We start from the raw sequence: 15,226 nt of genomic DNA on the forward strand, positions 1-15,226 counted from the left end.
TACTCAACTGTGGGTAAGCCTCACATTAGAAGCATTCCTTCTTCTTTGAAACATATGTACACGTTATCACCATCATATCGTATATGTTTTTGGTTTTTATCTCAATTTTTTATGTTTACACAAATCTTAATTAACTACCACATGTGGATACTATAGCTAATTTCTGCAGGCTATTAACAAATTCTATTTAGTACCGAACAAAAGTTCTGTCACGGTTTCTAAAAATGAGAAAATATTATTACATTTAATCCCTGAACAGTAGGGGGATTTCTTCTAGGTCTAAGTATAGCCATGTTACATTTATGTGTATGGCGATCTAAAATAATACTTCATCACAATTATTTGTTTTTAAACTCATGTACAGTTTTAAATTTGTGTCCATTTACATATTACAAATGGTGTTATTAGTGAAAAACGTTGTTTCTGTTTTTCCAATATAGTTCCTGTTCTTTATTACCCAGGTGTGTCCAATTTATGATCCTTGCTGTCAATAGCATCTATTAAATTGCTGCCAAACTGAACATGGATAAAGGCCCGATTTACAATTTTATCTGTGGTAGGATGGACTTTGGAGTCATTTCCTACATCATGGCCTCGGTTGTATTTGTTGTTGTTCCAAGGTTTTCAATTGAAACACCTGTTTCGAAAACATTAGGTAAAAGTTGTAAGTTTACTATTTATCAATAGAAAATTTACAGCTAGGGCTAAAAAGAGTGTCTCTTTACTCTAAAAAGGAAACCCACGGCAGCAAATTGCTGTTACTAAGGTATTTTGGCACATTAGTAAAGTAAAAGATTTGGACTATACATAAACATTGTTAAAATAATAGTACTAATCTTTAACTGAGTTTTCTTTCCATTCTTCTTTTTTTTTTTTTTTTTTTTACTGCTGTGGTTATTTGGTACTAATCTTATGACATGCATGCACTGTTTTGGTATTATATAAAAATAACTGCTTTAAGGAGATAAGTTGCAGCACAGAACCTGTACGTAGGTAGACTGAAGTGGGCACTTGTTGAAATGGCATTTTGACACAGGTGGGTAGAGTGATTCCTCTCCAGCATGTGTGTTGGCGTAATGGTAAGCTCAGTGAACCTGGAGGGAGATGACAGGCAAATTGTGCGTGTATGTTCCTTTTTCCACCCACATCTTCAACTTGAGAATAAAATGCAAAAGCATTAAATTAGATAATGGAATAATTTCAACTAAATTGCTGCTTTTTTGCATCACATCACCTGGTCTCTTTCTAGAAGGCTCCCTAACAGCTTCCCTCTGTTACCGAGCAGAACATACCACATACTGCAACTACCACTTCCTTTGTTCAAGTGTGGCCCAGGATTTACATATTCTCCTCTCCCTATGTAACCTATGTGTACACAGCTCATAATCTAAATATTGTTTTGGTTTATGCTAAATGTATTTCTATTTGTGTGCTAATCCCTGCATTGAATTTCACATATTGTGTGAACATAGTTTTCACACTAATATCTGATTTTACCAAGCATAGTGTATCATTAATACAGTGGTTATGAATTCATGTGTTTCAGGAATAATTTACCTGTCTACTGAAGGTAGAGGTATTGTCATTTATTACTTCTGTGAGCATAAGATTTTACTTTATTGATTATCTTTGGTCTGTAAATGCTCAAAAACCATGCAGTAAATTCTTTCTATTCATAGGCAGAACAATGGGTATTGAGTTTTTTATCTGTAAACACGGCTTGCATAACAACCTGTGGGAAGCATACCAAAGTGGAGTTGTATAGAAACTCATGAAATGTAATGTTTCACCACCTAGGTTTGTATCTTTTAACACTAATAAAATATGTTTTTACTTTATTTGTTAGGGACACTGCCTAAAACCCTGTCCACTTACACTAATTTTTTGATGGTGCTATTTGTTTGTTAGGTTCATTGGATGCAGTTGAAGCAGTCTAATGTAGAAATTAACAGAATTCTGCTGTTGTTTTACTGTGGGTCAGTTTTCACATTGTGGCTGGGTTCACTAACTAAGGGCATCATATATTCGGGTCACATTTAACCCAAGAAAGTCTTAAACAGATTTGAAAGTGATTTGTCTGAATTGGGTATTCACTGTAGGAAATTGGTTCTGATGGAGGCTGGCATTACATAATTTGTACATGCTAATAAAAACTTAATTTGTCAGACATGAAAACCTGTTTTTTTCCAAATCAAGTTAACTTTATTAGTGCTTTTTAGTATACATTTAATCCTGTTTGTTTGTTTGAATTCCTGAAGTAGAGAAACTAGATAAATATACATGTACTTTAGTAGAGGAAAGACCCTACAGGAAAAGTAGTAAGATGTTAATTGTAAACATCTACTGATCAGCACCCAGAAAAATAATGCTTCAGCATTAATTCAGTCATTCATTTATTCAGCAATTCTAGAATTATCATCACTATCTGTTTGCTGTCTATTGTTTATGCTGTCAGCTAGTTCCAGTACTCAAATGAAAGTCGTGATGATGATGTGGGAGTGAATTATATGTCTCCGACTGAAATCAATTTAAAAAGTGTCTGTTTTCCAAGACATTGACAGTTATTATGACTGCTCTTATGGACTAAAACAAAGTGAGCAAGTTAGAGAATGAGAGTTCCCTGCAGTGCTTTAAGTAACTGCTGGTTGTGCACTATACAGCTTGGGAAATATTTGCATTCAGCCAGCTTAAAAGTATTATATCAATCTGTTGTTTGAGACAAGATTGTATGCATGATTGTTATTTTGACTCTAAAAAGTAATTTGACAACTTTACTTTCGGCCTGTGGATTCCTAATTTCCTGGTGTGGAGATGAAGTCACCCACCAGTGTGGTTCTGTTGCTAGATGTCCTTGGGCCACAGGGTTAACCCAAGACATTCCATGTGTTCTTGTATTACGTGTACTGGTTTATTTCTATCCAGTTTGTATTCAACTGATGCATACAATAATTATATTATACAATAATGGTGCAGTTGGTGCAATGCGTTTTTATAAACATAGGTTGTTCTACATATATGTCAGCAACATTGAACTTCAGGGTGAGCTTACATTGTAAGGACATTTTGAGCCTGAACTGACTAGTAACTTGTCTCAGTCGAGAGCTAAGACACGTAGAGCAGGATGAAGAGAGGAAGTCCTCAAACCTGACAGAGCTGGTGCTTTCAGGGTTATAAAAAGACATCTTGCCCTTCTTTTTCCACCATCCTGTCTGTGGCTTTGCACATGTAGCCATGCATTTTTTTTCCCTTGACTGTGTTTTTTTTTTTTTTCTCAATATCTTCTAGCTAAAGGCACAAGGATTTATTGTGTCATTGAAGGCCATTGTCATTTACATGGCAGAAAATTCAGCAACTTCTTTAGTGTTTTAACACCTGCAAGTTGAGTCAGTCACAAGTTGCTGCTTTTTAAAATATGCTGAACATAGATGAACATAAACCTACTGCACAAAGAGCTCAAAAGACTCTGTGAAGCTTTTTGAGTTCTGCTTTGAGGATGTTTTGCTACCTTTCTCAGCATGCTTATTTCCTGCTTTTCTAAGGATCAGACCAACACTTGGACCTGTGTTTTCCCCTGCTGTGGAACCCTAAATTGCTGTGCAGTAAAGTAAATTAAAGTCCTGCACCTTCTCAAAGTTTGATGCTTCTCCACCTATAAATCAATAAGTAATTAAGATCTCAGGTCTTTAGTGAGCATTAAATAAATTGTAGAATAAGAGTTCTAATTTAAAAGTTTTGGGGGATTTTATAGCCCTTTGCATTTCTCACAATGGGAATATTCTTTAAATTTTTTGTGTTTCAAGCAACACATTGTTAAATACCGATGCAGATTGTTCTGTAAGAACCAAAGTATTTTGTGCTTATTTGTGTATCTCCTCCCAACCCACCCCCACCATGTTTGATGTCTGAAAGGATGCCACTTTGTGTGTGTCTGTGTGTCTGTGTGTCTGTGTTTCATGCACCACCTAACACACTCTCTTCTACTCTACTCATACTGTGTGGCATCAGGAAAAACTTATTTGGCTTCTCCATCAGAGCCAATCGGATTTTCCTGATACCTCTGCAGGAGTCAAATCGCACTGAGATCACAGGCTGTTGTACCCCCACCCCCCCTTTACACACACACAGAGAGAAAGCTAAATTTAGCATGAAAGTAATGAATGGAGTTTATCAGTTTTACAGTGGGGAATGGAGCAGTGTTGTTTTTTCCCTTTCTACATACAAGTATGGAGACACCAGCCTTTGGGAAAAGCTATTATGATTATTATGACAGGCAAGTCATAATAATCATAATAGCTGTCATCTCCCAGTAGCTGGCTTGGATGCACTGCAGGCCATACATTACAGCTTCATTAGCATCTACAAATCATGACTTTAAACTGTGCTGAATCTGCGCTCAAAGTACTCCACCCTTTCAAAATTTAGGTCACTTACTGGAGGCCTATCATCCTCTTCTGTGCCCCATTTACCAGAGGTTGGTAGTTAAAAGAACTGACTAGACTATTTTCTGCTGCTTACCTCATGCCAGTGTGGCTTTGTGTTCACCGCTGCCACGTGCATGACCAAATTACAGCCTGCAGGCAGATGTGAGGGGGAGGTGCCAAGCAGCACTTATGGTCCAAGGCCTTATCCCAGCCTAACCCCCACACAGCCAGCTCCAACACTGATCAGGGAGGCCTTTGGGATTTTGGTGGCTCAGTCACTGTTTCCTGTTGGTACCTTGGTACTTTATTATCGATTTGACTTTCACATTCGTGAAGTGGTGTATTCATTTTGCTGCTCACACTACTTGTTTATAATGAGAGCATTTACATAGTGTATGTCATCTATACTAGCACACTTTTGGGTGTGGCTGCTTGTTTCTGCTGACAACTATTCATGTTGTGATTATGTGATGGCTATTCATATTCATATAACTGGTATGGCATGTGTGTGTCTCATTGGGAGAAGTTGCTGGCAAAGGACCTCCCACTCTAAATTTATAGCCCCCTTCTGCTGGTGCACACCCCGTCGTGGTCCTTTTTTTTTTTTTTCTTTTCATTGAGGAGGGGCCGTGATAATTGTGATTGTTTGCTCATTATCACAATCGGATCAGGCCACAGGAGGTTTTTTTTATTTTTTCACAAAGCAGACATCTGTTGTGCTTGGTAGCCTTTTCAGCACTGACATAATGTCCCATTGCAAGTCTCATTCATATACATGAAAAATGGATGAGAGGCTTGTGCTTGTTTCGACATTGAGGTCACCAAAAAAGTAACCTGTGATGTTGTTTTGTGCAAACTGGTAATATTACAAGAAAGACCTTGCAAGGGGCACTTGTTTAGTTTTTGTGGCTACTGCTGAAGAGAGGAATGATGTGAAATAAGTGTATACACCTTACTGTTCACCAGAGTCAGCAGGGATTTGTTTTGCTTCACGTTTATGTTAAAGTGAGATTATTAACATGCAAGTATAGCGTCTGTGCACAAAAGACCAGCACTCTCATGCATTAAATGGAGCTTTGAAGGGTGCCATTTTGGAGTCTGGTTTGTAGAATAAATTCAAAGTCCTTTAAAGACATCGTCACCTATTTTCAACTTGCTCTCTATGGCTCTAGTTTATGGTGTGAATGTACATTAATGCTTTTAAACTTCCCATTGACTTCCCTATATCAAAATATCTCTCTACTTCTAACTGAAAAATGCCACCAGATGACATCACTTGGAGGAACATTCAGTTCAGGTTATATTGTCCTGTTGCTCACACTATGGAGTTGCTCATCACGGTCAACCTCCTTTTCCAGAGATCCCTCAAATTACATCATCTGAACTCCTAATGATGAAATATCCTTCCGGGTGATGTCTCCTGGAGGAGTTTTTAAGCTAGAAGCAGAGAAATATTTTAATATTGAAAAGCATTAATGTACTTTCACACCCTAAACTAAAGCCATAAAGAGCAAGTTGAAAATTGGTCAAGTCACCTTTTAATTGCATCCGTGTCGTACTGTCATAGTTCAGGATGATAAAGTCAAAAAAAAAAAAAACCAAAGAGCTGTTCATAAAACTGCCTCACTATATGGTAGTGCAATCACAAAGTGATTCTAGTGGGGTGGGATTTGAACCCTTGGCTTTCTGTTTCCCAACCCAATGCTCTACCACTGACCCACCAGGCCTTCATATGGTAGTGCAGTGTAATTTTTTTTTTTTAAATTAGTTTTTACATGTGTATGCAACTTTTTAGAGGTAATATTCCATTAGTGAATCCTTGTGTCTCAGGATTTGCTGAAGGGCCAACACTGTTGGTGCTGGAGAGTGCTGGTGGTGAGGCTGCATGGGCTCTTGTCCAAAACGATGTGTGATGGTGCAGAACCCTAAGATCCACTAGCCTGCCTGAGCTTTAACTTTGTATTGTGGCCTGGAATGCATTCATCTGGCTGTCTATGTCTGTCATGGCCTCTTACAAGCAATCAGCTACTTAAATTGGAGGTCATTGTTAGTTCAGTGTGTGATTATAAGCTCCAAGTTCTGCTCTTCGCCGCACTGGCTCCACTAATATTTGTTGCTCTACCCTAATTTAGGCTTAGACATTTTAGACATTAGTTTCTTTTTCCTTGTTTATTGGATTTATGGAAATAAGAGTAAGGAGCAACAGAGTTATATCACCTAACATTTAAGCATGCTCAAATACAAATCACTTGCTTTATCATTTGATCACTTTGAGGCCTGTCTAACCAGTTTTAGTGTGATTACAACTGAGAACATTTCCACCATTTCAGAACCAGCTACAGAGCCTGATGTAGAACCTTATGACAGTCCCCGCTATTCTCTGTGCGTGTCAAACATTCTTTCCTGCCTTTATGTCTTGTATATTTAGGGCATATAAATACTTGATTAATTATATTACACAGACTTTGGGTATATGGTGAGCCCCCCACCCTCTAAGACCAGGAATTAGACCAAATTAGACATGGGGAAAGACATGTATTCCTCTACACTAACCTTAGGCTACATTTACTCAGTTTCACTATGAACAATAAGACTTGAAGATGTTGATCTTAGCTTGACATTTAATAGATGCATGCGATTAACTTAAACTGACCAAGAAACTAACCTTTGTCAGCCTCACCATGGATGGCTTTGATGCATACTTATGTCAAATGAACTCGTCTAACTTTTCAGCAAAAGGAGGTATGCTACAAGCATAATTTCCCCCCACAGCTATTATTACCAGACGTGGCTTTGGAAAAAATTCCTGAGTAATGAAAGCCAAAGTATGGGGTACTCCTAGTAAATTAATTTGCAGTCTTGTGTCCTGCTAGATGAACGTCAAAACACACTACTTGTAGCATTGTACATGACTGTATGTTTGCCAAATAGAAGCTGTAAAATGCAATTACTGCAGCCTCACCCTACAGTGTTCCTTTCTGTGTGGGTGTAGCACATCAAAATTAGTCAACTGTACCACACAAGATAAAAAGCTGTCATTGTAATGTGGTTCTCACCCCATTCACACCCTCAAACCATCACAAGGGATTATGTGCATAAAGAGAACAAATAATATATTGTTCGGTTTCAGTGGGGGTGGGCCTACAAAAATCAGCCCCACTTTACCATTGTATTACTGTCGAGGAATGTGTGACAATAGACTTAATTTTCTAAAAGATCCACCCCTTTTACCATTCACACTTCCACCAAAGAGTTTTTACGTTCTCACTGACTAGGTGCAATGATGACTAGCAGGTTATGAATGAACCTGATTTATTCTTCAATTAAATACATTTACAGTAACAAGGCAGTAATGAAAGTGATAGTGTGTAACAGTCAAAATATGTTTTGAATGTCAACAGCCGCATTACGAAACGAGGAAGGAAATGTTTAACTATTAAACCCCTAGAAGTGAACACTGTTGTGTTGCTGAAAAAGGTTTCCATTACTGTGGTTGTCCCACAGATAAAGCCACATGCTATTGATTAGAGTAGTCACAAGTAGCCTTACACAAAAATATACCAGTCTTCTGAATTTATTTACTTATTTGTACTTCTAAATCTTCTCTAAGAGCATTAGCAGAGGAACAAGTAATGTTGAAGTGAAGACTAATTTCCTCTTGCCTTTTGTCTTCCAGTTATGCTTTGGCAGATGAGGCATACCGTTCACTGAGGGATCAGGACAAGGACCAGTGCATCCTCATCACAGGGGAAAGTGGGGCTGGGAAAACTGGTAAGTGGCCAAATGCTTCACATACACTGTTACACATAATCATAAATGCGTCCTCATTACAAGTAAATACCTTATTGCTACTAATAACTAAACAATATTTGTTCCAAGCATGCACCTGAAAGGCTCTTCATTTATCAAAGACTAAAGACATTTTTCAGGATGAATTACAAAGTATCTATACAGAGAAACACTTAGTAGTTACTCGGTACCCTTTTCCTGCTTTGCTCAGTTCAGCTCTTCTTGTTTGTATTTCTTTGCTCAAAGTGCAGTCAAAACTTATTTCTACAGTAAGATAAGGGTTGTTATGGATAAAGCCACTGAAGATTTAGATTTACCTTATAAGGCAACTTGATGGCTATTTGTTTTTTTAAAACCTCATGTCAGTACATGTAAAGTGACTGTATCTCAGTGATGACCTGTACACAGAGTATCTGTAAAAGAAAAAAGAAATCAAATTATCTTGAAAGCAGACTTGTGTTAACTTTCATTTAGCACCTACACTTAAGCAGCTGGGGTGGCAGTAATGCTAAAAGGAGTCTATGTGTGGACATAGAGCATTTTCACATACCTTGCAGAGAATGTGGAATTTCCTGAGCTCTGTTGGGAGTGTTATATCACAGGTAAAAAGCCACAATGAGTTGGCAGAGCACAAGTTACAGTCACAATCTAAACGCAGTCTAAACACAGTAATATCTCCTTGTAAGACAGAGACCGATACATATTTATACATCTTGAGTGTCCTGACTGATTGACTATTCTCATTACAGAGAACTGGTTGATGACTGTTTGCTTTGTAACAAGTCATCTCCAAAACTATTATAACACTGTGCTGGTACTTGGACTTGATGTTGAGGATTTCACTGACATTGTCAGACCAAACAAAGTGTGCTATGCCACACATGACTTGTATTTTGAATTCCATTGTGGGAGGATTTGGATTCAGTGTCTATTTAGTTCCAAATGGCAATGACGCTTTACTCACAATTATAAGTAGTACTACTACTACTTGTCCTGCTTACTTTAATTTCCTTTTTTCAGCCAGCTCTACTTTTGTTATGAGTAGTAACAGAGCTGTAACAGCACTGATCTAGCACTGCTCCGTTATCTATTTTCTGTTTTGATAATGTGACTTTATGTTTACAGGCTGTTAATAATTTGGACTATTGGGACATTGATCTTTGGCTAGAGATCACATTCAACAATATACCACTACCACTGTAGTACTCTAGCTACAAACATCCAGCTGCTAAAATCCAGAGCCACAAAACCATTTTATGAAAATCCACTGCCATCATATTAATAATGTCATAACAATAAACAAAGTAAGATGCAGGTATACAGCAATAATACAAGCTAAGGACTAAGAATGGAAATTACTTTAGTTCGAACAATGACGGGCTAGAATTTATTTGCCTGTTCTTAAATTCTCATGGATGTTAAAAAGTTCACTCCCAAAAAGCTTTTCAGCTAAGATGAGGAGATAAAAGTGGTTTCAGTCATTGCACCAGCCGTAAAGCTTTGTAGTGGAATAAGGCCATCAAAAGCAAGCATTCCACATCGATGTGGGTCATTGACATTTGTGTCTGACAGAGGGTTTTCTTTTGCCTCTGTCTTGCTGTGACAAACATTATCAGATGCCACAAAGCATACAGAAGACAAAACATTTTGTCTGCAAGAGATGACTGAAGTTTATTTTGTTAGTCTGAGAGATAAAATGGTGGAAACACTCTTCCCAACAGTGAGTCTTAATATCTGCTGTTTTTGTGTTTTTTTTGTTTGTTTTTTTTGTTTGTTTGTTTTTTGTATCTATATTTCTCTACCTTCCTAAAATGTTTTATCATGTCACAAGCTATTTGTGTGCCAGGCACATCATCAGTCTGTACAAACAACTGCTGTCAAGCTCTTGTCTATCCTCCCTTGGCACAGCACACACATCAGCAGCTCTAGATCACCGTCAACTCACTGTCCAGGACAGATGATCTTGATGATACAAGACATGTCACTTGATGCATTTTAAGTCTGTCACATTTATCATGCAGAAACTTACTTTTGGGAATTTAATTTTATGTAGCTTTATTTTACATAGTGACAGTATTCTGATTATGTCAGATTGTTTTCAAATTGACAAACTATTGTTACTTAGTCCCAATCAGCTTGTCTGATTGAACAAATAACATTTGAAATTGTATTGAAATTGCTCCATTCACAACAGACTCACATTGAGAGTATCTTAGACTAGTTACTGGTCTGATGTGAGAAGTGGAAGCATCTCTGTAGACCCAAGTAAAATGTCTCCTGGCAACCCTTTGGTTCCCAAGAAAATTTGAATGATGAAAACATGATGCAATAATGGTCATTATCTAATTAAATTAAAGTGGGTCTCTAACAGGCCCCACTCTTCTGCTCTTTACCCCAGACTAATGAATGACCACACCCTGTCCTTGTGTCAGGGGAGATGATGTAAGGGGGATTTTTATGGGATATGCTAAAATGTCGGGCACGTTGCACTTGCTCCTCAGTCATGTCAAAATCTTTGACCTGATATTTATCTTTGTGTGTGTTCCAGAGGCCAGTAAGCTGGTGATGTCATATGTGGCAGCAGTGTGTGGGAAGGGCCAGGAGGTGAATAAGGTCAAGGAACAGCTGCTGCAGTCCAATCCTGTACTGGAAGGTAAGTAGTGCCATGCACTCTCAAACTAAATCCTAAATCAGGAGTTGGACTATCTGGAAGTTTACAGTTGAAAAGTGTGACTCTGTTGACAAACCTAGACAATGTGTATTTAACGTTTAAATGACAGGTCACTGACTGTGCACTACTTCGTTTTCGAAAGGACCTTTTTCTGATAACCTTTGATATCTTTGCTTTGTTTCTAAAGGCGTACATGTTAGATAAAGCATATTGACTCTGACAAGCACATAAAAAATGGAAGTTGTGCTGTCACAGACAGCTGATCATTAAAAGAACAACTCGAGTAGTAGAATACTGTTTTTCTTGTACTAACCCCTTTTGCACCACACACACTCACACACCTACAGTTTTATTCTCATAGCTCAGTTTGGGCACAGGAACAGCTGTTTTGGGGGGTATTTGTAAGTGGGAGTAGTGGACAGGAAATGCACATGAATGTTGAAGCTGTAGGAGTCGCTGCAGAAACCCTGCACATCTGCAAGAGTTTAGCTCCTGCCGATCTAATTGCCCTAATGCTAAAAAGGAAGCAGAGGGAAGCACAGCTTTCCTGCTGCAAACAATATGTCTGTGTCAGGCTTGCTGTCTGTGACTTTCTGGTTTGCTTTCTTTTAGAATCATTATTGGTTCCATTCTCTGCACTATCTTTGTGACCCTTTGTTCATTTTCTTTTTTTGCTTTTATTCTTCATTTAATTTTGCTCTCTTTTCATGTAGTTCTCCTATTCTGTCTTCCCTGCCTTCTAGCTGCTGCTGTTCCAGACCAGCAGCCCACACATTCATATTAACCATAGATTTAAACACACATTAATCAGCTGTTATCAGCAATTAAGCTGTTACGCTAATACTGCTGTGATGCGTGACACATAATAATAGCGTTTTAATCTAAAAATGTAGTTGGACACAAATTGTTAGCGGGTTTGGAAAATGCTGATCTAAAAGGCTCACTTAGGCACTCAAAGAAAGGCCTCCTGTACATATTGTAAAATACATACAAGTTTGTGATGTCTTTTATTTGCTCACGCAAGTTAAAGTTAGACTTTACAAAACTGTGTTTGAACAACATGTTGCTTATTGTTTATTTATATGCACAGGCACATATTGAAGCGCTTTGACATGAAAGTAGCGTGACAGCAAGGTTCAGCTATTCCTAAGCCTGAAAAGCTCTGGTGCTTTGCTTAATCCATAAAGAATTATGGGGCTTCATCAGTACAAATGGCTTTGACATTCTGCCCCCGTATGATTGGCAACTAGCTGTAAAGGATTGCTAATAATAAGCATTACTTTCAATATTGTCATTTTGTCTTATTTTGTTTTTCCTCTTTTTCAGCTTTTGGAAATGCTAAAACAGTGAGAAACGACAACTCCTCCAGATTTGTAAGTGCTCCCTCCCGAGTTAGAACTAGTTATTTGATGAAATGCTGCTCAAATGAACCTGTGTTTGCTGAGTACCATGCAGTGTTTAGACTGCCTGTACAAATAGTTTTTTTTTTCTTCAAAATAAACTAGAGTTTCTAAAATATACTTTTTTTGTTCCTAGCTACATAGATGAGCCATAACATTAAAGCCACTTGGGGACATTTTGTGACTGATATATCACCTTGATGGTTGAAGCAAAGGCCTGAAGGTGTTTATAAATATAAACCGGTTTGGAGCTGTCAAGATGTCAATGCTGTTTACTGTAGACACACATCTAAATGATGTGTGTTAGTGCCTGTCTCATGGCAACATTATTATGATGTCAAGTATAAAAAAAATTTTAAAAATTAAAATAAACAGAAAATAATATCTCGGTAGCCACTAATGTCATGGTGTGAGGGTTTCTGGTATGTGTGTATTCAGTCTTTGCTATCTGTCCCATACTATTTGAAAAGTAACAGTATATGTTATTTTCTATATATTACATACCTATATGTTATATATCTATATCTGTATAGTATAACTGGCCTTGAAAGCTTCATCTTTACATACAGCATACAGGATAAGGCCTTTGAGCTACTCTGCCCTTTAACTGCATTGTTTGTGATCAAATTCCAGTATAGACCAAGCCCACTGAACTATCAGTTTGTGTTGCACGGTGTTTTTTTCCTTTTTTTTTTCTTTTTGAGTCGCCTTTCAGCATAATAAAATTGCACTTGTTTAGAAGTTGACAGATAACTTTCATAGCCTACTGTGTTTTGAGACTCGGGGATCTATAGAAATGCTATCATTAGTGTGAAGATAGAGGATCCTTCCAAAGTATCCTCGTATGTGTCACTCTTTCTATAACCAGACACAAAAGACAGACTGGCAATGTGAAAAGAATTGGGTGTTTTCTTGTTGTTTGGGTTGGGTGTAAGACAACACTCTTTCTTCCTTTCATGCTTTGCATTGTCAAAGAGGCCTGATCATTTCAGTTCTCACATTTTTAAGAACATTATATTACATCAAATAACTCCATCATGCCACCACTTGTTTTGTTTTTTTTGCAAATATGTATTTATTCAGTATTTAATCAGATTATCAGACGAAAACCTAGCGCATCACAAACGTCAAGGTCCACACACACCATCCTGATGCCGTACTGAAAATGTTTTTGCTACTCCCCAGTTTTAAATTTCTCACTATAGTAAATGTCAGTGGTTGGACATGCAGTTCATAACAAGTAGTATTTTAACAGATTATGTCCCCAGTCTATTTATATCTAGGTAACCTTGGCATAAACCTCTGGACAAGGCTATCAGGTGTCTCTGCTAGAAACCAGTTCTGAGAATTTACCTGTCATTTCATTATGCTGAGTGCAGCAGGCATATTAAATATGGCTGAGCTCACCAGTAGAGATTGGTGTGTTGTGAAGAACTCTCTACTATTAATGTATCAATCACAATGATTCCTTGGCTGAACTTGTTGTATTTGTCCTTTTTTTAAATGGGAAGCTGTAAGTTGGCTCACGCAACCAAAGCCAAATCAAAGACCTTAGCAAAGAGCTTATATTTCTGGAGTTATATACAATGCTAGATCTGTTCTAACTATTGGGTTCTGATCCACAGGGAAAGTATATGGACATTGAGTTTGACTTCAAAGGAGATCCCCTGGGTGGAGTCATCAGCAACTGTGAGGACTTTTAAAATAATAGTGTCTTTAAAAATACAAAATTCTGTTAATGTTTATGCAGGATTATGGCACGCATGGTATTTTCAGTTTTTCTTTTTCTGTTTCAGTATTCTCTTCACATGTCCTTCATCTGCCCGATATTGATTACTTTGCTTTAGATATCCCACCTTTAAGATGGTTTGTAGACTTTAATTATCCTTAGAACATCTTTTGCAAAATCAACCATTCTGTATAGTTTAGTTCATTGCAATATGAGCAAACAAAAGATCTATTGTTTGTTTCACAGTCAAACACCAGTCAGTGCCAGAGCACCATCAACTGAAACAAGACAGACAATTTGAGATAATCTCCATACATTTGATACATGCACGATTCTGCTATATTGTTATTGCATACTGTATCTCTGTGGAAGGGTTAAAGTGAAAGAAAGGCTATTCAGATCTTGAAATTGTTGAGGTACAGATGTGCATTCTTTTTAAAGTGTTTCCCTCCATGATCGAAACACATGTATTGCCACACTAAATGAAGGACATGCTTTCACCAACCCGATGTTCTCTCCTCAGCTCCTTCTGTGTTTTGGTTAATCAGGCCTCAGTTGACAGTGTTTTGTCTGCACTGGCTCTCCTTCCAGAGGTCAAAGCAACAAAGAGGGGAGCTGATGGCCAAGACACAAGTAAACCTCTGTCTGTTGGACTGAGTTGGTGCAACACAAGGGAGTGTCTGTAAAGACTAGCGACTGACATTAGCCGCTTAGTCATTTAGCAGACATTTAGCTGACATTTGACTGCTTCAGACAGAGAGGTTTGACTTACTAGAAAGAAGGATTGGAGGATGTTCTTCTGGTAAAGGCCAGGAAGGATATCTCCATTTTTTTCAGACTTATAGACAGACTTTTCTGTCATGTGTGTATTCCTAGAGTTCTACCTGCAACTGATGATATATGGCTTCAATATTTCAAAGTCTGATTCTCAGTAGCTTTGATAATGAAAGAGCGACAAGGTGTTTGTAGCAGTCAAACAGCAAAAGCTCTCAGTCATGACATAAAAGGATATTGCCCCCATAATGCTACTTTATTGTATTTCCTTATCAAAGGCAAAGGGAATTCAGTTCACAATGTTTTATCGCATTAAATTTGGAGCTGTGGCTCATCAGGGAACTTCAATCCTCCTAGGATGAGATTAATAAGAGGCAATGGCTTTAATGTGGTTTTGAAGGTGTTTTCAAAAAGCTACACACATAAATGTAAAAATGGAATC

The 15,226-nt window shown here is 37.8% G+C and overlaps 1 protein-coding gene across 7 annotated transcripts in view; it reads left to right on the forward strand.

The window, feature by feature from the left end:
• The window catches only part of myo1b (myosin IB), a 51,443-nt gene that overhangs the window by 13,802 nt on the left and 22,415 nt on the right, over positions 1–15,226 (forward strand). For all 7 annotated transcript variants that reach the window (XM_067515082.1, XM_067515085.1, XM_067515084.1 and 4 more), the window contains exons 4-7: positions 8,098–8,192; positions 10,759–10,863; positions 12,208–12,254; positions 13,907–13,970. In XM_067515082.1, coding sequence (XP_067371183.1) covers positions 8,098–8,192; positions 10,759–10,863; positions 12,208–12,254; positions 13,907–13,970 — 311 coding nt within the window. The remainder of the gene's footprint in view (positions 1–8,097; positions 8,193–10,758; positions 10,864–12,207; positions 12,255–13,906; positions 13,971–15,226) is intronic.

This window comes from Channa argus, chromosome 9 (genome assembly GCF_033026475.1).
Source record: "Channa argus isolate prfri chromosome 9, Channa argus male v1.0, whole genome shotgun sequence".
Lineage (NCBI taxonomy): Eukaryota > Metazoa > Chordata > Actinopteri > Anabantiformes > Channidae > Channa > Channa argus.